The sequence below is a fragment of the Meles meles genome, chromosome 7 (genome assembly GCF_922984935.1).
Source record: "Meles meles chromosome 7, mMelMel3.1 paternal haplotype, whole genome shotgun sequence".
In the NCBI taxonomy this organism is placed as follows: domain Eukaryota; kingdom Metazoa; phylum Chordata; class Mammalia; order Carnivora; family Mustelidae; genus Meles; species Meles meles.
This window is the reverse complement of record NC_060072.1, coordinates 49,067,681-49,093,673: the sequence shown is the minus strand read 5'-3', so window position 1 is coordinate 49,093,673 and position 25,993 is coordinate 49,067,681. Positions and strand designations below refer to the sequence as shown.

Here is a 25,993-nt window from a genome sequence, read left to right as displayed (position 1 = left end):
AAAAAAAATCTGTTCTGAAACTAAATAAACATTCTTCTGCTACTTCATTTGGAACCACAAGTGACTTAAGGAAATAGCTGTCTAGAAGATCCACCATCTACTCAAAAAATACAGACAAAGAAAACCTATTGCATGTTGCTGTGTTCTTCAGCACACTAAACACTACATCAACACTAAAAATAGTGCCCAAATGGACCAGTTTAAGAGCAAGAATCATTTTCCACAAAACGTCTTTTATTATGAGGATTATTACTTTTATCCTCAGAGATCATGTCTCTTTTCATTCTGATGAACTTGTCGAAATCTTTGACCCATGTAATAAATAATGCTTCATTCATTCATTCCTATGACATCCATAGCCCTACTATGTTCTAGGCTCTCATTATATATTGGCAGTACGAAGACCAATAAGGCATAATCCCTACTTTTTAATTTTGTTTTTTTTCGGGGGGGGGGGGGTTGTTGTTTTTGTTGTCTATAATCCCTGCTCTTACTGAGTTCTTGGTTGGGTAAGAGATCTGGACAAGGAATCAAAAGTCACAGTATGGTGTGTTAAGTGGCACAGCATAAGTATTGTGGCAGCAAGAAGAATCCAGAGGAGGAATCTTAGGCTAGGAATAGAGGTAAAAATAAGAGAGAGGCCAACAATGAGTAGATAGGAAGAGTCCTAAACTCTCTGGACAAGACCTCTGTTCTTGTGAAGATAGAAAGGAATGAATCTAGACAGAAGGGACCCTTGAGCTGAGACCTGAATGAAAGGCCAGCTGTGCAGATACCTGGAGGAGGGTGCTCTACAGGGAGGAGGGAATAAGAAGGGTCCCAGACAGTGATCTTGAATGCTTCAGAAATAGACAGGTCATTCAGATGTGAGGTCAGTGAGAAAGGCCAGGTAATTCATGCAGGACCTTCCAGGCCAGATAATACAATTTGTTCCCAATGTTAGGGAAGCCACTGAAAGGGATCACACAGGAAATATGTTTTGGCTTATGCTTTTTAAGTTCTCTCTGAAAGCTGTGACAAGGCTGAATTTGGGGGCAGGAGGTGAGTGGAGAAAATGATACCAGTCAGATGGGGGACTTCTGCATGGACGCCAGTGACATGGGCCAGGGTATACTAATGGGGGATATGGGGTATGTTAGGGAGGGAGAACTAAAAGGACATGCTGATAAATTTGGTTTGGGGTATGAGAAAAGAAAGAGAAGTCAAGGATAACCCTAGATGGTAAGCTTTAACAATTGAGTAGGTGATGATTAATCACATAAAAATAAGAACTCATGCTTTATAGTTTTTATTACGTACCAGTCATGGTTCTAACCACATTACATATATTACCTCATTTAATCCTCACAAACAACACTAAAAATAGATTCTAAATCCATCATCACTACTGTACAGATGAGAGAAGGGAGGGTTAGAGAGACGAAGCTCACTCTGTCTTTAAATTCCAGCCAATATTTGAATGCAGGTTCCATTGACTGAGGAGGCTGTGTGCCTAACCATGATGTTATTTTACCTGGTATTTCCAAGATACAGAAGACTAAAGGATGAAATGATTTTAGAAGAGGAAATAAAATTTTTGCTTTTGACATTCTGGTGTGATGCCTTATATGGAAATGTCAAGGATACTGGCTGTGTGAGTATGGAATTCAGGGGAAAGGTCAGTCTGGATACATCAGTGGAGTCAACTGCACACAGACAGTATTTCAAGCCTTGGGGTGGAATTGACTGTATCTCATAGCAATCTCTCACAAGGATTAGCACAGGCCCAAAGCCAGCCCTGGGGTCCTCTAATTTGTGATTTTCACATAGCAACTAACTTAAGGGCCTTTGAAGCAGTATCCAAGTAAGGTAGAAAGAACCCCAGGGAGTTGTGGATTTCCAGAATCTAGGTGATTAAAGTGTTAGCTTGATTCTCAGCCAGGCTCTGTCCTCATGGTGGTAACATGGCTATAGTAGTTCAGCCCATATCCTTTCAAGCTTAAGGCTCATAGAGAAGAGAGAGACTCTGCCTCCATCCCCACACTGCTCCCCCATGCCCGGGTAGAGAATCCTAGAATTCACTCTGACTGGACCTTCTTGGATCATGGGCTCATTCGAGAATTCTCTATCAATCACTGTGACTAGGGAACCCTAACATAGGAATGAAAAGCTGGGACTCCACCATCCACTATAGCTTGTACTTGACATTCTCACCAGAGTTTCCAAACCACCGTGGCTAGAAAGTACTTCAGGGACCTGATTTCTACAGAGAATGCCTTCTCATCAGTAGAAAAGAGTCAAAAGATTATCTTACTCTGCCAAGGCTGTTGGCAGTCATGGCTGTCCATATCTAAGCCCCAAATCTGTCTTCTCAGTCTAAGCTACTCTAAGCTTGATCTGAATGGGGCAGGACTCCATCACACATGATAGGGGTAAATGGAAAATCAAAAATCACCAGAGCCTCATTTCAGATTAACTGTTTTGGAAAGAGTTCTGTTTAAAAGAAATGCAACCACATGGTTGGGAAGCCATTTCACCCACTCTCTTGCTGAAGTTCCTATCTTGTCATAGAGGGTAAGGTTAGGAACCAGCCATGGTTAGGATTTCCAGAATTCGTGGCAACAGGGCTCCTTTGGCTCTTTGCCCTTATCTTTGAATACACCATTCACTCACTCATTGATTCATTCAACAGCAGTTTATTTATTGAGTGCCTATTTGGGTACGGCACTGGTGAGGTACTGGAGACACAATAGTAAAAAAATTATACAAAATTCCCTCCATCTTGAAACTTAAATTCTAGTAGAAGGAGACAGGCAACACTAAATAGAAATAATATGGTAGTCATTTGTATAGTATGTTAAAGGTGATACAAGCTATGGAGAGGGAGGAAAAGGAATGTGGAGTGCCATGGTAGGAGATGTGCAATTTTAAAGAGGATGGCCGCTTCTCTTAGACACTTTTTTCTATGCCAGCTACCTTTATTTGTGAAGAATTTTTCCAACCAGTGATGCATGAAGGCATTTGATGCAAGGGGAGAAGTGGGGTTTCAAAGGACATCAATGCACCATCCCTGGTCTTCAACGGTTGCTAGAATTATATAGATCAGAGTTCATTCTTGAGAAAGTGGAACAAACATGGTTCATCCTAAATCACCTGGGATATGGGTGGTGTAGTTTTGAAGGGCAGGGAGCAGAAGGAGTTGGAGGAAGCTTTGGATAGGTGCTGAATAGGCAAGTGGGTTCTCCTTCCCCCTAGAGGATGCTCAGTTCCCATCTCTACTTCCCACAGCATATGCAAACATCTGAGTTTAGAGCTGGGTTTCTCCCTCTCCCTGGAACACTCAGAGCAGCAGGCAGCTGTGGTGCAGCACCACCACCCCCCATCTCACCTGGGGGAAAGGGGAGAAGTCACTGCTCAGCAATATCTTGCTGAGCAGAGTGGACTTTGGATGGGTAAAGAGAAAGCACAATGTATTTTCCAGGGCAGGCTTCTCTCTATTAAACTATTTGAAATGTTAAAACCAATTACAATGTAGTGTTTTAGTTAGACCTGGATAAGATTTCATTCTTATTATTAAATAAATGGCCCACAGGACGTTTTCAGGTATGTATCTCAGAAAAAGAAAGTGTAAATGGAGAATACATATGAAAAGATGATCAATCTGACAAGTTGTCACGGAAAGGCAAGCTAGAAAAATGTGATGCTGTTTCAACCATCAGTTGGGCAAAAACGGAAAAATACTGATAATAGCCAGTGCTAGCAAGAATTTGGGGGAAATTAACAATATAAGAATTAGAAGAAATAATTTGGCCATATTTATCATACCTTGTGACCCTGCAATCCTGCTTCTCGAAAGCATTCCTATAAAAATAAAAATAGGATATACATACAAGAATGCTCATTACAGCCTGCTATGTATGGATAAAAATCAAAACAGCAAACTGGAATGGTTGAATAAATTATCCTGTACTCAATATATGGAATATTTTATAACTATTAAAATGAATATCTTTCCAAATTTTATATATATTTATCTGTCCCCCTGAGTGGTTGAGTGGAGTACAAATAAATAATGTGATACCATTTCTGATTCTAAAAAAAGGAAAGATAAGTACATAGGTGTATAGATTTCTTCATTGTTGTTATTGACTAAAATAGAAAAATAAGGCAAAAGCTAGCAAACCACCATCATTGGCTCACTGGGAAGGTGGAGGTAGAGAGGCAGAGAGATGATGATTTTCTTTATATGCCTTTTTAGTTATTATTTCAATTCTACAACAACATATAGTATTTTTATAATTTTTTAAAACTGTTATAAAGTATAAAAGAGAAAAGTGAGGGAATGATTGCGAGAAAACATGGCCCAAGAACCCAACGGGGATTCATTTAGAACAGTTGGGAATACATTTGGAAGAGAATTAATCTCAAGTATTGAAAGCATCCAAAACCATGCCACTGGAAAATAGGTGGGGAAATGTGAAGCCATGTTGCCCAGAAAAGAGATTACGTGGGAAGAGATGATGAAGCTGAAGTGAAAACAAGAGGAAACGATTGCTGTTTGCAAGTGTTTCTTATGTGGGTGTGTTACCGAATGTCCATTTCCTCCCCCTCTCTCACAGGACAGGACCCTTGATTTTTAGGTGGCTGCATTTTCCACCTCCCTTAGAGCTGGGTGTGACCCTGTAACTAAGTTGTGGAGCCTCGAATGTACACACAGATGGTGCATGTTAACATCCAGGCTGAACCTTTAAAAGGAACGGGAAGAGCCTCCTCTTCCCCAACATACCCCCAAATAGGGCTCCTGGGTAGCTCAACTGGGTAAGTGTCTGCCTTCGGCTCAGGTCATGATCTCAGAGTCCTTGGATCAAGTTCCACATCAGGCTCTCTGCTCAGCAGGGTCTTTTTCTCCCCCTCTGACTGTGCTCTTCCACTCTCCCTCTGTAGATGTGCACTCTCTCTCTCTCAAATAAATAAATAAAATCTCTAAAAAATACTTCCTAACTAATCTCTAAAAAATACTTCATAACTAAACTAAATGAAAGATGGGACAGAAGTACTTGAAACCTCAAATTTGGGGACTAGGAAAATAGAAGGAAGTTTTCAAGAGGATTTCAGAGGAAATCTAAACACATTTCTAAAAGGCAGGATTATTTCAAGATAGGGCAGAAGTAATTTGTCTTTCTGAAGTGCAAGTGCTCAAGCACATGCTAGATGAGAAGCGTATAAAGAAGGTTCTTGTATAAGATGCAAGACTGGACAATGTGGTCTGATTGGTCCTTTCAAATAATGAGATCCTACACTCCTATGAAGTCCAAATTTCAAAGCATTTCTGTGTTCGTCCAAAAAGCAATGAACTTCTGTTCATTACAATGCATTTTTCTGAGTCCTCAGAAAAATTTACTGATTTACTGCAAATCAGTAAAAAAATGTAAAACCCAGAGTCATCCTCGACTACTCCGTCAGTACCGATCCAATGATCTCCAGGTTCTATACACTTTACCTGCTAAATATCTCCCAAAACCATTCCCTCTCTTCAGCCTCGCTGTCATTGTTTCCCCCCACCTCTCCGTTATTTCATTCCAAAAATATTTCCAGAATGACCGTTCCATGACAAGTAGCATGTTAAACACTGAGGACACCACACTGAATAAGAGTCTGTGCCTTCAGAAAAAGAAATAAGCAAGCAAACAAAAAATTATGATCCGATGTGCTAAATGCTATTCTGAAAGGGAATGGGGGCTTGGAGAAGGGAATCAAGCAAGGAAGTCTTGCTGGAAGAGGAGACACCTGAGTTGAGTCTCAAAGGATAAATCCCCTCAGACTTCACCTCAGTGCAGCGTGTCCTGCCCTCCACCCCACTGCACTTCGTATATTCCTCTGTTTTGCTTGTATTTCATCATGTGATTATCCTCCTACCTATCCCTTGTCCTAGGTCCTAACTTGCCAGAGAAACTGAGTTTTATTTGTCCTTATTACCTCAGCCATGTCCGTGTGGCAAGCAGTTAGTATACAATCAGCAGTCATAAAATTGACTGGTTTTCATTGTAAATAACTCACAGCCCCGGTGAAGGACTCCATTCTTACGAGTTCTTCTGATGTTAGTAATTCACAGCACATTCCACGTCTGCTTTTGAGATGTTCTGCTCAGCCCGACTGAGCTTTCGCTTTTTGTTGCTACCACGTGTATAACACATCTGAGCGCTCCAGAAGCCTCCCTGTGAGGAAGGACAGTGGCTTTCCTCCCTGGGAAGGTTCATCCCCCAAGGGCATCCACCAGGGCTCCCTGGGCTGACGCCGCTCTCCCAGACACTGCAGAAGGAAGGACCGGCGCCATACTGCTATCCCGGCATCCTCTGCGAAGAGCGCCAGTCAGAAGCCCCGCGGAATGACTGACTGGGTGAGTGTGCTTTCGTGCCTCTATGTCTGGAAACAATGACAGGAACTCTGAAACCAGTTTGAAACCTGAACGTCGTGGCTTGACTTTTTCTACACTGGTATCTGTGGGCAGGTTAAAATGATCAGGTTCTAATTTCTAAGTTGGACCAGAATGAGGCAGTGGAAATTCATTATAATGCAGTGTTTCCCAATGTGTAAGACACATTCCGCCTGGGGTTTGCAAGATGATTCTACATGGTATGCAAATGAACATATATTAGTTAAGGATGTATCTGTTTAAGGGGCGCCTGGGTGGCTCAGTCGGTTAACTGTCTGGTTTTGTCTTAGGTCATGACCCCAGGGTCCTGGGATTGGACCCCTAAACGGGGCTCCCCGCTCATTGGGCTTCTCCCTCTGCCTCTCCCCAACCCCCCCCACCCCCCCGCTTACACTCACTCTCTCTCTCTGTCAAATAAATAAATAAATAAATAATTTTTTAAAAAATGTATCTATTCAAGTTAAGAGTCATATATTTATTTGCAGTTACCTTTTTTATTGGGGGCAAGTAAAAAAGTAAGTTGATTTAAATCCATTGTTATGCAAATAATAATATAGGTACTCTTAGAGGACTCAGGTTGAGAAGCACTGTGACATTACATTCCTCAAGATTCATACTAACCAATAAAAATTATAGCAGGAGATATGCCAGAGCCAGAAGAAATCTTGGAGACTATCTAATTCAATTCAATATTTTATTCACTGAATATTCACTCAACAAATATTTGTTGGGCACTTACTATGTGTTAGGGTCTGAGAAGAGCTGCAGTGAATCAGAGAAAGAGAATCTAGTGAGAGAAACAGATATACAGAGGAATTATAATTACGATAGGTTCTGTGAAGGAGTAAAGCATGTATGAAACCATTAACAGCTGAATAATGTTTGAATGAAATCTTAAAGGATCAGAAGAAATTAACCAGGCCAACTGGGGTGGGGATGGTACTGGAGGCAGGAGGTGGGAAGAGATGCAAGAAGGTGTGTGAGACCTAGAGGAGGGAGTGGAACTGGAGTAAATGACAGTCTTAATCCCTCATTACGCAGATACCAGTACAGATCACCTGTGGTAGTTAATTTCAATCAGGACTATCCAGAAATGGAGGTCCAAGAGACATTGGCCATACATCCTAACAGCAGTGGGACCAAGGCCTCAATCTATTCTCTCCTGGGTCCATACATTTACCACATGTTTAGGTCGAGTCCTGTATTTGGGCCCTGTTCTGGGCACTGGGAATCCTCCAGGGAACAAAACAGACAACATCCTGCCCCACAGAACCTATATTCTCATATGGTGGAGATAGCCAATAAACAAGTCAATAGAAGCATGTTAGTGGGAGAGAAGTGGTTTAGATGAGTGATGAGGGGAGAGGGGATGGATGGCTAGGGAGGGGGTTGACAATTTGTATGGGTGACCATCTGGTGCTGTGGGCAGAGGTCTGCAAGAAGTTGGGACTAGTTGGGTCTCTTAACCTCACTGAGGGCTCTACCCACCACTCCATGCTGCTCGTTGGTATTCCAGGCTTCTTCTGTTCTACCCCGTGCTAAGAGCAGATGCAACTCCTTTAGCTCTAATCATATGCTGGCATACACATTTTCAAAGGAAATGTAGTCTCTCAGGCATGATCCAGGAAGGATCTATTGGAAGAAATCTCTACCTATAAATGTTAAATAGTTTTAGGGTTCACAGAGCATCATGTGGGAGTTTGGGGGTATATGGCCATTTCCCAAAATGTAACCATCTCTGGTTCTGACAGAGTCCAGAGTAAGACTTGTAAACTCAAGAGAAGTCTTCATCTAGAGCCCAGTGACCCCACCAAACACTTTTTTCTCACTATGCAGAAGGACACCAGCTTCTCTGTTCTTAGCTGCCTTTTCAGAATGCCAGTCTTAGTCAAACACACTAAAACACATTTTTTCCCTTGGCATTTAAAAAGTCTGGGAATAGGCACTAACATATGGATATTGGTTTCTTACAGGATAATGACCTTCACATTCCTAGAGTGCTTCTGACTGAGTTTAGTAGGCTTTTGACTATTTTGGCCAAACCAAAGATTCTGGGAAGTAGACAAACAAAAACACTGAATTCATTCACCAGAAATATTTGGGGGCACAAGTGAATTTTAATTTTTTTCCTAAGGACTTAAAGTTTGCTGACCATCAAATGAATATTTCACAACCCCTCTCATGTCTGAAGTCCCTAAGTATGGCAGCAGCATAGGAATGGTGTGTAACCAAGACTTGAGACCCGGGCTCTATGGAAGTGCAGCACAGTTAGACTGAACTGTGAAGGTGCCTCTAGAAGACAAGGTGCCCTAAAAGGGGGACAATGAGGCCATGGGTACACCGCATCCTCTCAAGTCCATGGCAAAGCCAGGATGTATATTCCTGTCCCCAGGGTCCCAGCTCTTGGGTGTTCCCCCAAGAAATTAGGGTGTCCAGGGGTGCTTGGGTAACTCAGTTGATGATTAAGCATCTGACTCTGGATTTTGACTCAGGTCATGATCTCAGTGTTGTGAGATCAAGCCCTGCATTGGGCTCTATTGGGGAGTGTGCTTGAGACTCTCTCTCTCCCCCTCTGTCCCTCCTCCTCCTCACATATGTGTGCATGTGTGCTCTCTCTCTCAAATAAATAAAAAATCTTTAGAAAAAAAAAAAAAAGGAAGTAAGGTGCCCAAAACAGAACTATAACTAAATACAGAGAACAAACTGATGGTTGCCAGAGGATAGGGGTTGAGGATTGGGAAAATGGGTGAAGGGGAGTGGGAGATACAGGTTTCCAGTTATGAAATGAATACGTCCTGGGAATGCTAGGCACAGCAAAGGGAATATGGTCAAATGTATTGTAATTGCATTGTGTGGTGACACAGATGGTAGCTACAATTGTGATGAGCATAGCACAATGTATAAGCTTCTCAAAACGCCTGAAACTAACATAACATTGTGTGTCAAGGATACTTCAATATAAATAAACAAACAGACAAAGTAGGCCTCCCATTACTGTTGGCCTAAGCCTGCACTGGTTGTACTCATGAAATTCCAGCATGCTTTCATAGAAAGGACATCCAGGAGAAAGAAACTCAGTGTATTTAATTAAAATAAAATCTGTTAGGAGCTAAGTTCATACCAGGCATAATTGTTAATCATCAAACCCTTCAGTAGGTAATAATCATATACATAGCATCTATGTAAGTCACAATAACATTAGATTGTATCCCAGAAAGCTGTCATTTCCTCCACAAATATTACGTGAATTAATTCTGATGATACAGCTTTAAATTAAGTTTATACAATGTACTTGGGAAAAACAAAACATGTTCAAAGTGAAAACATTCTTTGAAAATAAAGAAAACGTACATATTAGTGACAATTTACATATCCCCAGAACTTTATTATGTTAAATTCCCATAGTCTATTCTGCATCATTTAACTTGCACAAAAACTTTTTTAAAGAAATAGACTCTTACAAATGTATTTCCAGGGGTTCGCATTACATTCCAAATTAGCAATCCAATTCATGCATTTGGCTCCTTGCATTACTTAATGCTTTCCAAGAATCGTTTAATCCAGGAAAGAAGAATATCCAGTTCACTGATGGCTTTGTAGATTCCTTTGTTTCCAATCTGCAGATAAAGTGAAGATATAAAAGCAGAAATTTTTCACATTTAAAAAAACAGAGTACTCAAAAACAATGACTTGACATACTTACCCCAAAAAATGTTCTTTTCATTCTGGTAATCGTTTTCATCTCTCTAGCTGAGGAAGCACAGGAAATCTAATAAATCAACAGAAAACACAGATTAGATTATTGAAGAGGCTCTAATAATACTTTTCCATCTATTCAGTGAGCATGTAGTGAGCAGGTATAATGTCCTGGGCATAGGTGTACACTGGCAGGTAAATAATAGTTGGTTTCTGTCATCACTGAGGTTAGTTACAGTTTCATGGGAGAAACAGGTATGTAAGCAGGTAATCAATTTAAAAACAGTAAGTAACAAACTACAATGAAATCTGTGTTTGTATTGCCTAGGGCTCTATTAAAAGAATTTACAGGAATGACCTACTTTCAATAGGGTGATCGGAGAAGGCATTTCTGAAAAATGACATTTAAATTGAGATCTGAAAAATAAGAAGGATCCAGTTGTATGAGGAAGTGAAAAAAAGAAAGAGGGTGTTGGGGAGGGTGCACAGGAGAGGATACCTCAGGCAGAGGGGAAGGTGTGCAAAGGCCCTGAGGTGGAAAGGCTTAGTGCTTCCCAGAAACTAAAAGAACAACAACTTGGCTAGGCCAATCATAAGAGGGAGATGTAGGAAACATGGAAGATGTGGGAACCAACAAGAAAAAAATTCCCTTTTTTGAAAAATCACTCTGCTATGTGCATTGCAGAGTACAATACTCAGGTGTTGATTGCCAGGAGAAAGGATCAGGAAATATTAGTTTGTATAAAAGGAGAAGGAGCAGGTTGGTGTTTTGAAGAAGATGGCTAGTAGCCAGGCCAGGAGAAATGGCCTATCTCCTTTGTGGAGGTGAATTTCCAGTCCTTATCTGAGCATAGAAATCAAGTGGGAGGACATTAACTTTGTCCTTTATGTGCCCACACATTTCTATAGGCTTCATTAAAGGAAATGGAAGAAAAAGGTGAAAATGTCTAATTTATCTCTTTAGTTTTTACTCATAGAAGCTTAGTGCTGGAATAGACCAAAGAGATTGTATAAGTCAGTTCTTCTCAATTTACAGAAAAGAAAGCCAAGGCCCAGTGGTTGTCACTTGTCGAAGGTGTCACAGGAGGTCCTATCCTAGTGATAAAATAGGGCCAGGGACATCAACAAAGATAACGATTAAAACTCACAAAATGGAAGCAGATAAATGACAACGTTTGTTGAAAAAAATCAAAACATGGCCAGTGTCAACCAATACTTCCCCCTAGCCCTAACACAATCAGGAGATCGGGGAAAATGGACAGCATGTAGTCTCTTCCTTATCAAGAGGAGACAACTACAATGATTGACAGCTATACCCCAGATGCTATTACGGGGCATAAAGGTGGTGATAGTGTCAGAACTGCCCAAATGGGGACTCTGCTTTCAGGTCAGACCCTGCTTAGTAAGGAAGAGACCCTTCTTGTCAAGGTGGCTTCCCTGATTAAGCACAGAAGAGCTGCAGACACAGAACGTTCTGGTAAAGGTCTGGTTTGCAGGATTCACAATCATGGTATTAGACTGCCCTGTGATAAGAGACCTGAATTAAAAAGAGGACATTTCAACCCAGACCAGATCCAGGGAGGTCAAAACAGTGCATGACAGATCCAGGACAGTGGTAACCAATGTCAGAGAATTCGTCAGAAAGAATCCATTCATTCATTAAGCAAACATTGATGAAGGGCCTACTGAGTGTCAACCTTTAGGGCTAGACACTAAAGACATGATGACGAACAAAAAGTTACTAAATAGAAGTTGTGGATAGGAAAATCAATGAAATACCGATCACTATTAGAAGATAAAAATTCAGCAGGTCTGGGAGCTTTTTTCTTTATCCCAATTCCCCTTCAAGTGAAGACAAAAATGCTGAGAAGATTGTTAGGGGAAAATAATAACAGTCAACAGATGTCAGGCACTAATCTGAAGGCTCCAACCATATTCATGTCCTCTGCCCTCCCCACAATCCTATAAAATAGGTGTTATTGCCATCTTCATTTTACAGATTAGGAAACTGAAGCACAGAAGTTAATATTCTGCCTGTGTTCACACAGTAAGTGGAAGAGCTGAGACTTGAACCCAAATATTCAGGGCCCAGAGTCTGTACTTAAAACCATTCCATTATACCAAAACAAAACAACAACAACAACAACAACAAAACCCAGCGTAACTTAGAAAATATATTCCAACTAAGCTAGTCTCTTGTTGAAAAAATTGAAAATCCATTTCCAAAGACAGATTAGCTCGAAGATCTCTGCTCTGCATTACAGAAGAGAAACACTGGAGATGGCTTTAAATGGTGAAGCCAATTGGCAGAGACAGAGACAGAGATTTCAACTCAAAAATGGATGATGTGATAATAAACAGAAGAAATCCCATGGTTGGGGTGTGTGTGTGTGTGTGTGTGTGTGTGTGTACACTTAAAAAAATTTTTTTTTATTTAATTTCTTTTCAGTGTGACAGAATTCATTGTTTATGCACCACACCTAGTGCTCCATGCAATACGTGCCCTCCTTAATACCCACCACCAGGCTCACCCAACCTCCCACCCCCCACCCCTTCAAAATCATTTGTTTTTCAGACTGGAACTACAAAAGGAAATTCTAGAAATAACCAAGTCTAGGTTCAGCCAAGATCGTAGCTATGGAAAGAATTTAGAGAAGTCTTCCCATTTATAAATAGAGAGTTTGATTCGATGCTCATTCCTTCTAACCTGAAATCGTCTAATATAAAAGTAGTTGGTCCAAATCTTGCAAGTGGATGAAAGAGAACTTCATCAAGAGAATCAACACTTGCCTAACTCCAAGGCAATGTATCCAAGTTCTCAGATGCAAAGAATCAACTACAAAGCCCAGAAGCAAGTCACATGGCCCAGGGTCAAGCATGCAGGAGCTGGGATTTAAAGATTAAACACTGAAAGTGGGAAGCCAAAGAAGCTAACCAAAGTCTGGACATTACAGAAGTTAAATATCATTAAGGCATTCCTGCTGGCTACAGTTTCTGCCCAGAGAACTCCGACCTGCAGTTCATCCTACACCAGAGTGGGAAGGACAAGAAAGACATCACTCCATCAAGGAAGAGCGAGAAGAGCAGGAAAGGAGAAAACAAGGTTTGTCAAAACAACAACAGCCATCCCAACAGCAACAGCACGAAGCACTTAACAGCTGCTGGTGTTGCCACTAGGGCTGTGTTGGTTTATGGGACGTTTTCTGGTGCCACGAGTTCCATTTATTGTAAATGACCTCCTACTAGAGATCCTGCGCAGGTTTCCTTTTCTTCACTGTTGCCAACATGTCTACAGACCCAGGAGAACAATCGGGTTTTACAGTCTCAATTCAGATGACATTCCTCGGAAAGAGAAATTTCTGAAGGAACGATTTCCTTTACCTTCTACTTCAGTGTGTAGTTGCATTTGCTGAAAGCGATGCCCATCACAGGGTCAGCCCTTTTACTGTAGGAATGGCTGTCAATGATTTGAATCATTGGAATGGATGATTTTACTGTAGGAATGGATGTCAATGATTTGACACACTTGACCAAAGCAGATATGATCTAGACTCCAGGCCATTTGTCATAGGACTAGAATAACTAGAGCTCAAAGAAAGTGTGAGATTGTCATCAAATAACAAACACCAGGCAACACTTCAAGTTTTTGAGAGAGGGAGACAGAGAAAGAGTGTGAGTGAGGGGCAGATGGAAACAGAAGGAGAGAGAATCTCCAGCAGACTCCCCGCTAAGCAATGAGCCCCAATGGATTTCATGCGGCTCGATCTCATGACCCTGAAACCATGACCCGAGCTGAAACTAAAAATCAGACACTTAACTAAGTGAGCCTCCCAGGTATCCCGATTGATTTAATCTTTAAAGGTAGTCTGCAAGATAAAAATGGCCTTGGGACACAAGTAATGGCTCACAACGTGAGACAGACAGTGATGCAAATACTCTGTGATATATACTGTGATTTAAAAAAAAAAAAAAATAGAATTGCTCTAAGACAGCAGAAGCAGCCTGACTGTGGGATCCCAGTAGGCTTCCAGAAGAAAACCAATTAGTTGCACCTTGAAGGCTGAGTAAGATAAAGTGGCAGGAGCAGGGAGAAGGGACGAGTAGGCAGAGGAAGGTCAGTGCTCCAGACTGAAGGGAGCAGAGATGATTTGAACACCATTCCGGTCTCAGCTAAAATGGCTGGAGTCCAGGTCTTGCGTTCAGGCCCCTAGCCTCCAGCCCTGCCCCAGCTCCTTGTGCGTCTGCTTCCTACACAGCCCCCAGCAGAAGCGGAGACTGGAAGCATTTTCAAGGAGTTCTAAAAGGACAGAGACGTTATCTGGCAGTTTTTGTTGTTCCAGCATCTGGCATAGGTTTCAGCAGTAGCTTTGCGCAGTGGCCTTGTGGTAGCCAATGAGGTTTATCTGAGGCGCGATTATTGCTAATTGGAATAGTGTTCAGCAAATACTAAATGCTCAATAAATGTTCATTGAATGAATGAATCAATGAATACAATGCAAACACCAGCTTTTGGCTTCAGGCTTCACCAAGCCTACTGTTTAATAACAATGAATTATGTCCTGGGCATTGGTGAGCATTTTGGTTTGTTAAAGACAATTGGGTGGACAGATACAATCCGTAGTATTGTGACCCCAATCTCCTCATGTTTTGAATAATCATACAAATGTGTACTGTGTATGACCGCTAAAGCACAAATGGAAAATCTGTCTCTACTGATCATTCTGAGGAAATGAAAAATGGGCGTCAAGGACTAGACAGCTACACGCAGTACAGTCCTCCAGAGAACTAACTGTTCCTAGTGTTTTCTCAAAAGAACAACCTCAATTCTTTCTCTGAAGAGTTCCATTATGTTACATCTATCATAAACATATACAGCATTTTCACAATCTCTGGGAGAATACAAAATCATATGTAAAGTCTTAAATTGACCTCAGTATATGACTTCAGACTTGATTGTACCATCTCTTTTTGTTTTTTAATTTGTCTTTTTTTCCCTAGACCAAATGGTCTACCATGATAATTATCATGGTGCTGTCTCTTAGGAGTGGCTCAATAAAATGCCAGTCTTAGTGGACATACAAAGAATCCCTAAAGGCAAGAAGCTTGCAGAAATCAGAAAGACTCCTCAAAAATGAAAAATAATATAAGTCCATGAGTTAATAATAACACTTGGACAAAATAACAACTCATTGATCACCCTGAAAGAATGTTAGAAAAGCAATTCCTTATATTGAAAACTGGTAAATAAAGAAAAATAATTAACTACTTGTGCTGCCTTTTTTATATGATAAGTCTCTCAAGACAGTCAAGTAGTAAGGAGTAAGTGATGTTCACAGACTTACCCCCACTTATAAATAAAGAAGGTATAATAGAATTTGTAAAGTACCATAAAATAATTATAATTATATATAATAACTAAAAAATATATAAATATGTATTTATAAAATAAAAATTATATAATAAATTATAATATAATACAATATACTTATATTAATATATTATATATTTATATTTATTTATATATTTATAGGTATTATATTTATATTTATTTCTATATATTTATATATTATATATTTATTAAACATGATATATTTAAATAATTTATAAATAATTTATAAATATATATTTATGTGTAAATATATATTATAATATAAATATAATATTTAAGATTATGATATAAATAAATATTTGTATATTATATACAATTATATAATTATATATTTTATATATTATATTTATATATTTTTATATATTTATTTTTATACATATTTTATTTATTTATTTATTTTTATGTATGACTATAATTAATAACTATATAAATATATATTTATAAAATAGATAATTATAATTTATATATTATAATTATAATAATTAATTCTGCTAACATGGTAAATATAAATGCCATATACAATATGCCTCTCTGATGAAAAATACACAAAACTACAAATGAACTGATTCAACCAAAACATCAAGCCTGAATTTGATCAAGAACCTCTGCATAATTACCTATGTATGGAAAATAAAGAAAAAAGAATTATATGAATCTATGACAATTCAATCATCAAAATACAGACTATGAGAAACTTTGTAAGGCAAATGTCCCAGTATCTTTAACAAATAAATAACAAGAAGAAGGAAGAAGAGGAGAAAAGGAAAAATCTGAAAGAATTCATCCCCAATAGAACTGTACTACAAGATATGTTAAAGGAAATCCTTCAAAGAAAAGGAAGATACCAGATAGAAACCTGGATCTGCGCAATGGAATGAAGAGTCTCAAAAATGGCAGAACACGAAGAGTTATAATTATTAAGTTAACAGAAGGGATAAAACGGAATCATTTTTAAAATCAACCAGAAAGAAGCCAGAAAAATGGAACCAACAAGTTTGGGTAAATAGAAGACAGGCAGGGTGGTAGATTCAACACCAACCATATTAAAACCCAATCACTTAAAAGTAAATGGTCTAAACCTACCAGTAAAAAGATAGAGTGGATAAACACACAGAGCCTAAATATGTGCTGCCTATAAGAAATGCACTTTAGGGGGCGCCTGGGTGGCTCAGTGGGTTAAGTCTCTGCCTTTGGCTCAGGTCAGATCTCAGAGTCCTTGGATCAAGCTCCTTGCTCAGCGGGGAATCTGCTTCTCCCTCCCTCTCTGCCTGCCTCTGCCTACTTGTGATCTCTCTCCCTCTGTCAAATAAATAAATAAAATCTTTCAAAAAAATGCCCTTTAACTAAAAAGCACAAATAAATTAAGCATAAAAGGACAGAGGAATATATCATGCTAATACTAACCAAAAGAAAACTGAAGTGGTTCTATTTGTGTCAGAAAAAGTAGGTTTCAAAACAAAGAATATTCTTAAGGACAATAGGGTACTTTTATAAAATAAAGGGGTCAATTCATCAAGATAACACTGCAATCATAAATATTTATGCACCTAATAGCTGAACCTCAAAATACATGAACTCCATGAGTACTGATAGAACTTCAAGGAGAAACGGAAGACTCCACAGTTAATGTCAGAGATGACAATAATTGAGAAAATAAGTAGAAAGAAAGTCACCAAAGATAGAGAAAAGTTGAAAAATGGCAACCACCAATTGATCTAGTGGACACTTCTAGAACACCCCACCCAACAGCAAGACATCAACTCTTTTTCAAATACACAAAAAATACTTACCAAAATTAACCAGATTCTGGACCACATAATTTGGCTCAACAAACATAATAGAGGACTTGAGTCATATAAAGGAGGCTCTCTGACCAAAGTAAAATCAAATTGGAAATCAAAATCAAAAATCTGGAACAATCCCAAATATATAGACACTGAATGACACCCTTCCAAATAACTGATGGATCAAAGAAGAAACCAAAAAGGAAACTGGAAAGTACTTCAAAGTGAGTGAAAATAAAACACAACATAGCAAAAGTTGTGGGATGTAGCTAAAGTTGTACTAAAAAGGAAGTTTATAACACTGAATTCCTATACTGAAAAGATTAAAACAAAACAAAACAAAACAAAACCTCAAACTGATAATCTCAGTTTCCACCTTAAGAAAACACTGAAAGACATTGAGTTAGTGACTGGAGCTTTCACCATAAGAAACCAGAAAGAAAAAAGTAGATTAAACTCAAAAGTGACAGAAGAAAGGAATAATAAAGTTCAGAATGGAAATCAGGGAAATTGAAACAGAAGATAATAGAGAAAATCAAACTAAAACTGGTTCTTTCAGAAATCAGTAAAATTGATGAATTTCAATAAAATTTCAGAAAAAAAGGGCGAAGACAAAAAAATACCAATATTCGGAATGAGAGAAGTCACAGCAACCTATACTCTACAAAACATTAAAAAGATAGTGAGGAAATATCATAGATAATTTGGTGGGTAAGATTTGGTAGATTTGACGAAATGAATAAAATCATTGAAAAACACAAGCTATCAAAGCTCACTCAAGGAGAAATCGATAACTTGAATAGCCTTGCATCTATTTAAAAAATAGAATATTTAGCTTAAAACCTTCTCATAAAGAAAACTCTAGGCAAAAATGGCTTCACTGGACCATTGACTTCAAAAATGGCTTCAAAGGACCAATTCTATGCAAATCCTTCCAGAAAATTGAAGAGGAGAGAATACTTTCTAACTTATTTAATGAGACCATCATTATACTAATTCCAAAAATGAGACAAAGATATTACAAGTTGAGAAAACAACAGACTAATGTCCCTCATAAATGTAGATGCAAAAATTATTAACAAAATTTTAGCAAATTGAACCTAACAATTCTTGATAGGGATAACACATTATTACCAGATAGAGTTCATCCCAGAATCCAAAGTTGGCTCAACTTTAAAGATCAGTGTAATCTGTATCAGTTCTCTAAAAGATAAAAATCACATGATCATCCCAATAGATGCAAAAAGTCATTGACCTAAATGTGAAGCCTAAAACTAGAAAAATTCTAGATGAAAACACAGTAAAAATTCTTCTGACCTTGTGTTAAATAAAAATTTCTTAAATATGGCACAAAAGGTATGATTCATTGAAGAAAAAAATTGATAAATTGGACATCATCCAAATGTAAAATGTCGGGGCACCTGGGTGGTCCAGTAGGTTAAGCATCTGCCTTCGACTCAGGTCATGATCCTGAGGTCTGGGATCGAGCTCTGTATCAGGCTCCTTGCTTCTCCCTCCCCTTCTACCCCACTCTCTCTCTTGCTTTCAAATAAATAAAAATAAAACCTTCAAAAAAATGTAAAATATCTTCTCTCTTCAAAAGACATTTTTAAAATAATAAGAAGATGTCATAGACCAGGAAAAAATATTTTGAAATTATATATCTGATCAAAGATTGGCAAGCAGAATATATTTTAAAACGCACATACTCAAAACTCAGTAAGAAAATAACCAACCTCATTTTTTTTTCATGGGCAAAATATAAAAATCAAAGAAGATACATTGTCAGTAAATGGGCAAATAAAGAGATGCTCAACCTCAGTAATGGGGAGATGCAAATGGAAAACACAATGCGATAACACCACCCTCCAACTACACTGGCTGGCATCTGTAAACATTGACTCTACCAAGTAAGAGCAAGGATACTGACTCTCACACACTATAGATGAACATGTAAAATGGTACAACTGCTTTAGAAAGCAATTTAGCCATCTTTTTAATAAGATATACACCTAACCTATAGTCCAACTATTCCATTCCTAGGTATCTACCCAAGAGAAATGAACATATCTGTCCAAAGGCCTGTACATGAGTATTCATAATGGCTTTATTTGTGAGAGACAAAAACTGGAGAAAAATAACCAACAGTAGGTGAATCGATATGTAAATTGTAGTATATATATCATTGCAATGGAATACTACTTGGCAATAAAAAAGGATAAATGATTGGGGCGCCTGGGTGGCTCAGTGGGTTAAAGCCTCTGCCTTTCGCTCAGGTCATGATCCCAGGGACCTAGGATTGAGCCCCGCATCGGGCTCTCTGCTTGGCGGGGAGCCTGCTTCCTCTTCTCTCTCTCTCTCTGCCTGCCTCTCTCCCTACTTGTGATCTCTATCTGTCAAATAAAAAAAAAAAAAGGATAAATGATTGATACACTAACAGCAGGAGTGAATCTCAGAATAACTATGCTTGGTGTAAAAAAACCGACATGAATATAACACATACACCATTTATGTTAAATTCTAGGATATGCGAACAAATCTATAGTGACAAAAGGCAGATCAGTGGTTCCCTGGGGACAGAGGGATGGGGCAGAAAGGGAGGGAATCACTAAGGGGCACAAAGAAACTCTGGGGACTGATGGATATATTCATTACCTTAATTGTGGTGATGGCTTCAGAGGTGTAAACGCATGTCTAAACTACCAAATTATACACTTAAAACATATTCAGTTGTATATCAACTTTATCTCAACACTGTTAACAAGTACATCATAAATATTAAACACACACAAAATATATATGGAAAATGTACATACTAGTCTTATGATTATGCTGATGCATGGGACTCTGAAACTTTTAGCAGGTCTAAAGCTACTTACTTACCTTTCTCCAAGCTTCCCCCTTCTATACTGTTAATGAGCAACCGCCCCTGATTCAGCCCCCCAAGTAAGAACCTTTGCCTCATCCCAGACTCTACTCTCTTCCTCACTCTCCTTGCCCTTCCCCATGACACTAGAGCACCACCACTTTACCCCAGGCACATTATTACAAGGCTCTTCTCATTGTTTTTAATCCCTCGAGCCTCACCCCCCACCATCCACCCCTCTACCCTCACCAAAGAGGTCTGCGTTATCATGTCTTTCTTAACCAGGCCCTTACCAGTATTTCCTGGCTAAAATCTAACCAACCAGCCTCCTCTCCCCACTCCCCAATCTACTTCACATTCCCACTCATTACTCGCAGCTTCCTGAATACGGTGTGTCCTTTCATACAATCAGGCCTTTATTCAAGCTTCTCCCCTGTTATTCCTGCCCCTCCCGAGAGCACAGACCAAATCATACTGATCTTCTTCATCCAGCCCAGGACCTAGAGAATATAGAAGCAGGCCACCCTGCTGTAAGCCGACCTGCAAAAAGTCAGTTTGCAAAACGGACTCGCTTCTTTCAGCCATTTGGTTTCAGGCGTTTGTGTTTTCGTTTGTCCTTACAACACCATTTTCAGGAAAGTCCGATTTTGTCTGTTTCACTTCCCTTGTTATTCATGAGAGCAGATGTTCAGTAAATTTATATGAAACAGATACCAACTTCTATTATCAAAAATACAAAATTATGACTGGCCAAAAGATTAAAAGCAAAGAAAACACCTATTACCCTAAAGCAATGTCTGAGAAGTCTTTCCAAAGCGCCGGCTCATCCTCTGGTTTTCTTTTTCGGTTTCACAGAAGTGTTTGTTTTATCCCAAGGCATAAACTCCACAGTTTGAGAGACAAATTAACTGGAGCTAGCAACGGTGGGCTTCAGGAGGAAGAAAGTAAGAAGGAAAGCCCAGAATCAGGTGGCCCTTGGAAAGGTTGATTGGCTGTATGCTCGTAGATGGCCACAAGGGGGTGCCAGCCACCTTGGTAAGCAGCCAAATCCACGCGAAGGGCGCCCCGCTGCTCCCATCTGCAGTGTGGCCCACATCCCTAAAAGAAACATCTCTTTGGACAGAAGCGTCTTGATTGACAGGTCTTTTCAGGAGAGAACAAAAACAAACCTCCAAAAACAAATCAAGGCAAACCACAGTCCCTAGATAGTTTTATGTTTTCTAAATCTTTCCTCTAGAACATTGCTTGGTTTTTGTTACAGCTCATTATGTGTTCTCTCGCTACTTGAGCCGAGGAAACCGAATTGATGGGAAAACAAATATGGCTTCGGGGTTCCAGATGTCCAGACACCCACTACAGGACCAGGCAAGGATTTATTCTAGTGCCTCCCCATCATTAACAACTTCATTTGAAAGAACCGTTAGATTAAATCGGATGGCTGATGCAATGACCAGCATCTACGCAGAGGAACCAGGGTTCAAACGAAAACATGGAGAGAAACAGAATGCATTTAAAAGGCAAAACAAACAAACAAAGCCAGGCTGAAAAGGATGCCTGTCACCAGACACTGAAATTCAGGGAGCCGCTCACTTATTGCTTTAGACTCACTCTAGCTTACAGTGGCTGCCTTACATGGCATTATTTCCCCTGTATCAAGTCCTTCAAGGGATCTTCCCCTCTTCCATCTTTCAGCAGTGAAAATGCTCTACTAGGAGTAATTATGATTTAATCAGTTGTGGGGGGGATGAAATACAAAATTATATGATAATTCAGCTTAATTTTAAGAGACTATTTATACTATTTACTGTCTTAATAAGATGTATAAGTCAAGTATAGAAACTGCTAAAGTGAGGTTCTTTCCTCTGGTTTAGACAAGGGAGCTGGCCCAGAGCATTTGCTGTCTTCTACAAAGGTCCGGTTTGTAATTCTTCTCATTGCGCTTTTCTGGATGGAATAAGAGAGTTTATGGAAGACCATGCAACCCACGTCTCAAACAAGGACGTAACTTAAACACAAACTAACCAAAGCAAAAGAGAAGGCAAATTCACTGAAAGTCTTTACTTAACTGACCAGCTCACCCACATAAAATGCCTCTGTGCCTTGATCTGCAACTTGAGGTCTGGAGCACTTTTATGGACCACAAGGAAAAGACATTCTAGCTCTTAAGAAATAAAAATCTGCCTCCAACTGCCCAGCATTTAAGTCTCAATGACCGTAATACCCTAGAGTAGAGAGCTTTTTTCCATCTGGCAACCTAGCAATCATCACCACTCCGTCCTTACACCTCCTGCAAGGTGCAGTCACAAGAGGCTGGGAATGCATCCTCAGACCCCAAACAAGTTCATAGAAAAGATCCACCACTCCCTACAGAGGCAAGTCAACTACTACTGCACGCATCTTGGCTTAATCATTTTGATGTGTTTGGTTTCATTTTTCTGCACTGGTCTTTAGTACTATGGATGTTTATGGAGAAATATGGTCACTTTTACCTTCCTAATGAAATCCTCATTGCTTGTGGTGACCGACGGTGACCATACCATAGCATGATGTAATTTAAGCCCCAAAGAAGACATACCACTCTTTTTTAAAGTTTTGACCGAGACTATGCCTTAAAAAAGGAATCAATAAAAAAAAAGTTAGATAATTAAGTAAAAAGTAATCTAAAAGCCCTCATCAGTATGAGAAAGAAAGAAAGAAAGGAAGGAAGGAGTTAAAGAAAAAGAAACCTGCTACATGCTTATTCAGTGCTGGTTCACTGATGATAAACTGTCCATTGGGACCACAAGCCAACAGTTAGAAAGCCCCTATTACTCACCCTTTGGGGCAGAGATAGCTTCCTACTTGTTAGGTAGGTTTCTAGGTTCAAACTCACCATATTTGCCGGATAGATATACTTACACAGCGGCTCAACAGCTGCTTAAGACTGTGAAGTTCTTCCACAAAATGTATTTCCCTGCAGACTTGTACTTGGAGTTGACCAAAAACATCTTCCATGAAGAAGGACAGAAGCTGTTCTCGGAATCTGCAGTTTTTCTATAAATGACATATAGGAAATTGCCTAAAGTAAAGCATGAATAGCTTTGGTAAAATGTTGCTGAAACACCTGCCTGATTATTACTTGATGGCTATCTGGAAAAATTAAAATGCAGTAGAGAAAGCATCAAACAAGTAGAAAAATGAAAGAGACAAAAACCCTCTGGCTTACCATAAATAGCTTTTTTGTTTTCTTTTTTAATAATCGTATGCTTTTTATGCGGTCTTCCTACAGTAAAACAAAGGGAAATAAGTTTCATCCATAATGACAAATGTCCTTTCGCCCATCATCTTAAGCAGAGCCTAATACTTACTGGAATTGTTGTTTTGAGCCATGCTGCCTTGACGTACAGTGTGTCAACAGCTTGGGACAGTGTTCCCCTTGGGTAACAACCTTTCGTGGAGGAAGATGGCTTGTGCTTGGCAAAGGCAAGAGACAGAGCAGCAAACAGCAACCCAGACCTCCAAATGCAATTCACCTGCATTTCCCTCCACCCCACTCTGGGCTCGTGTCACTGGCAGCAGCCAGACAGTTCCTTGTGCTGGTTAGATGATTGGATAACCTACTTACTTGAGCTCTCAAGTCCACCTCACCAATGAGATGCTGTGGTAGATAACTTACAGTGTATATAGAGGAAGATCACTTTGGTTGTTCTATTTTTTTAGAGCTTGCTTCATAACCAAAACTACTTTGACCACAGCATCTGTGACATTAAGAAAAAAAAGTTCAGGTTTACTGGTAAGCTTGGGCGCCCCCCCTTTAAAAAAAAAGTCAGAATTTCAGTTGCATATCACAACAGATTCATTATTTTTAAAAGTCATGCTAAGCCAGTAAAAGAGACTGATTTCCAGGAGGCTGTGTGATTTTTTTAAAATTCCCATATGGAACACTGCATCAAAAACTAATGATGTATTTTTGTGGATGTGTTTTATGCTAACTAACATAACACAATAAAAACTTTTAAAAAATAAAACAAAATTCCCATATCGAAAAACAAAAACAAAAAACAAAAAAACAAACCTCCTTTCTAACCTATATCCCGCCCCCAAAATTAACCAAAGGTAGAATGGACAGCCCTGGGAAACCTGCTCGTGAACTCACATGGGTTTTACACATCTCCCTTGCCAAGCCCTTCGCCAGGATCACCCTCCCCACTCAGGGACCACCACTCTTCAGCCAGCAACAAAACCCAAGAGAGGACTTTCCCAATTTTTCTCAAGAATCTTTCCAGCTCAGAAATTATAACTCCCCTAACATAGTCAAGATTTGATTGGCACAGATAGTAAATTCTCTATCATCTCTTTCCAAAATGACCACCCAAACTTCCCCTTAATCTCTAGACTTTGAGTAGCATGTACATTTCTTAAGGAAAGAGACCCAAACTTTCCATCATTGATTCCTCTGCACCTTCCACGGTGCCTCCTCTAAAGAAGTACATCCAATATTAGTTCACTGAATACTTTCCTTTCCACATCATGAAATGCTATTGTAACTGCATTTTTAAAAAATTTATTTCATGAGGGCGCCTGGGTGGCTCAGTGGGTTAAAAGCCTCTGCCTTCAGCTCAGGTCATGATCCCAGCGTCCTGGGATGGAGCCCCGCATCGGGCTCTCTGCTCAGCAGGGAGCCTGCTTCCTCCTCTCTCTCTCTGCCTGCCTCACTGCCTACTTGGGATCTCTGTCTGCCAAATAAATAAATAAAATCTTTTAAAAAAATTTATTTCATCGACAAATTTCTGTTAAGGCTCTGCCTATACAAAGACAGTGCTAGATATTAGGGGGCAGAAGCTCCTGAGAATCCTGTCCTCAGTTTTGTCCCAGTTCTTCTTATGGTGGTAGGTACGATTCATTTGAGGTAGCAGCCCCAAGAGGAAGTGGGGATAGCCCAGAATTATGTAATGAGAAGCAGAGACAGGCCACCAAGCCTAGCAGGCATAGAGTTAATGAAGTACCTAGGCAAGGCAATAACTAGGAATCTGGCATGAGCCAGAGATGCCTGAAAACTCAGCAGAGTCGATAACAAGCGTCAGAATCCAAGACTCATGTCAAAATCAAGACAACCAGGCTAGCAGAGGGGCAAGGAGAAAGTATGAAGGAAAGGTCCAAACGCTTAGGGATATTTCCTGCTTTTTCAAAAAATTAGATTTGGAAAAGCCCCAGCCTCTTCTCCACAGGACCACCTCTGCTGACAAAGACATACCCCTTGAAGAGAACAGTTCCACAAAGAGCTGACTGGGATGCAAAGGGGAGTTCACTGAAATTTTAGAAAAATTCAGGAAAAGGAAGAATTACTTTTAGCTGGGAGAAGCTTAAACTATAAGTTTGAACTGGGGCATGAAGTACCTAAGGTGTGTCATTTTTTTGTTTTTCTGAACTGAGTAAATGCCTGTTCAAAATTCCTTTAGACAAAAGAGTGTGAACACCGGGGTCAAAAGCCCAGATGCCTTCAGAGGGTGTGGGATTAACATAAACACCACGAGTGGGTGGATATAGGACAACTGGAACTGAATTGCTTATTTTGCCACCAAGCCTAAAATCTGCCTAATTATATAGCCCATTAACACACTGTGTGGGTGCACTAAAAGGACCACACAAAACACTTCCAGGAGCTGTTCATTGCCTTGAGCAGCTAATTTGAGGTTCCTGGTGTGTACCAACAAAACTTAAGTGTGACACAAATTGCTAATATTGATAAATGAAGGCAATGTGTGTTCTAGTTTAACTCCTGCTAGTTGCATTTACATAAATGTCTCATGTCTCTCAAACTGTCATGACCCAAAGAGGATCATACACATCCCAAGGAGGCCTCTGCT

General features: G+C 39.6%; 1 protein-coding gene and 1 pseudogene across 1 annotated transcript; one reads left to right on the top strand and one right to left on the bottom strand.

The window, feature by feature from the left end:
• Positions 1–9,838: 9,838 nt before the first annotated feature.
• Positions 9,839–23,665, bottom strand: IL26 (interleukin 26). The gene is made up of 5 exons (XM_046010556.1): positions 23,495–23,665; positions 23,353–23,409; positions 23,046–23,180; positions 10,116–10,181; positions 9,839–10,029 (listed from the first exon to the last, which is right to left on the bottom strand). The coding sequence occupies exons 1-5, from the start codon at positions 23,663–23,665 to the stop codon at positions 9,943–9,945; spliced, it is 516 nt and encodes a 171-aa protein (XP_045866512.1). The 3' UTR covers positions 9,839–9,942.
• Positions 14,472–14,603, top strand: LOC123947745 (annotated as a pseudogene).
• Positions 23,666–25,993: the final 2,328 nt, after the last annotated feature.

Excerpts from the sequence above, each read along its gene's own strand:
- IL26 (XM_046010556.1), bottom strand. The coding sequence starts at position 23,665 with ATGCAGGTGAATTGCATTTGGAGGTCTGGGTTGCTGTTTGCTGCTCTG. Across the intron at positions 23,181-23,352 it reads AAACAAAAAAGCTATTTATG|AAAAACTGCAGATTCCGAGA; the intron begins GTAAGCCAGAGG and ends TGTCATTTATAG. Across the intron at positions 10,182-23,045 it reads AGCAGCTGTTGAGCCGCTGT|ATTTCCTGTGCTTCCTCAGC; the intron begins GTAAGTATATCT and ends TTGATTTATTAG.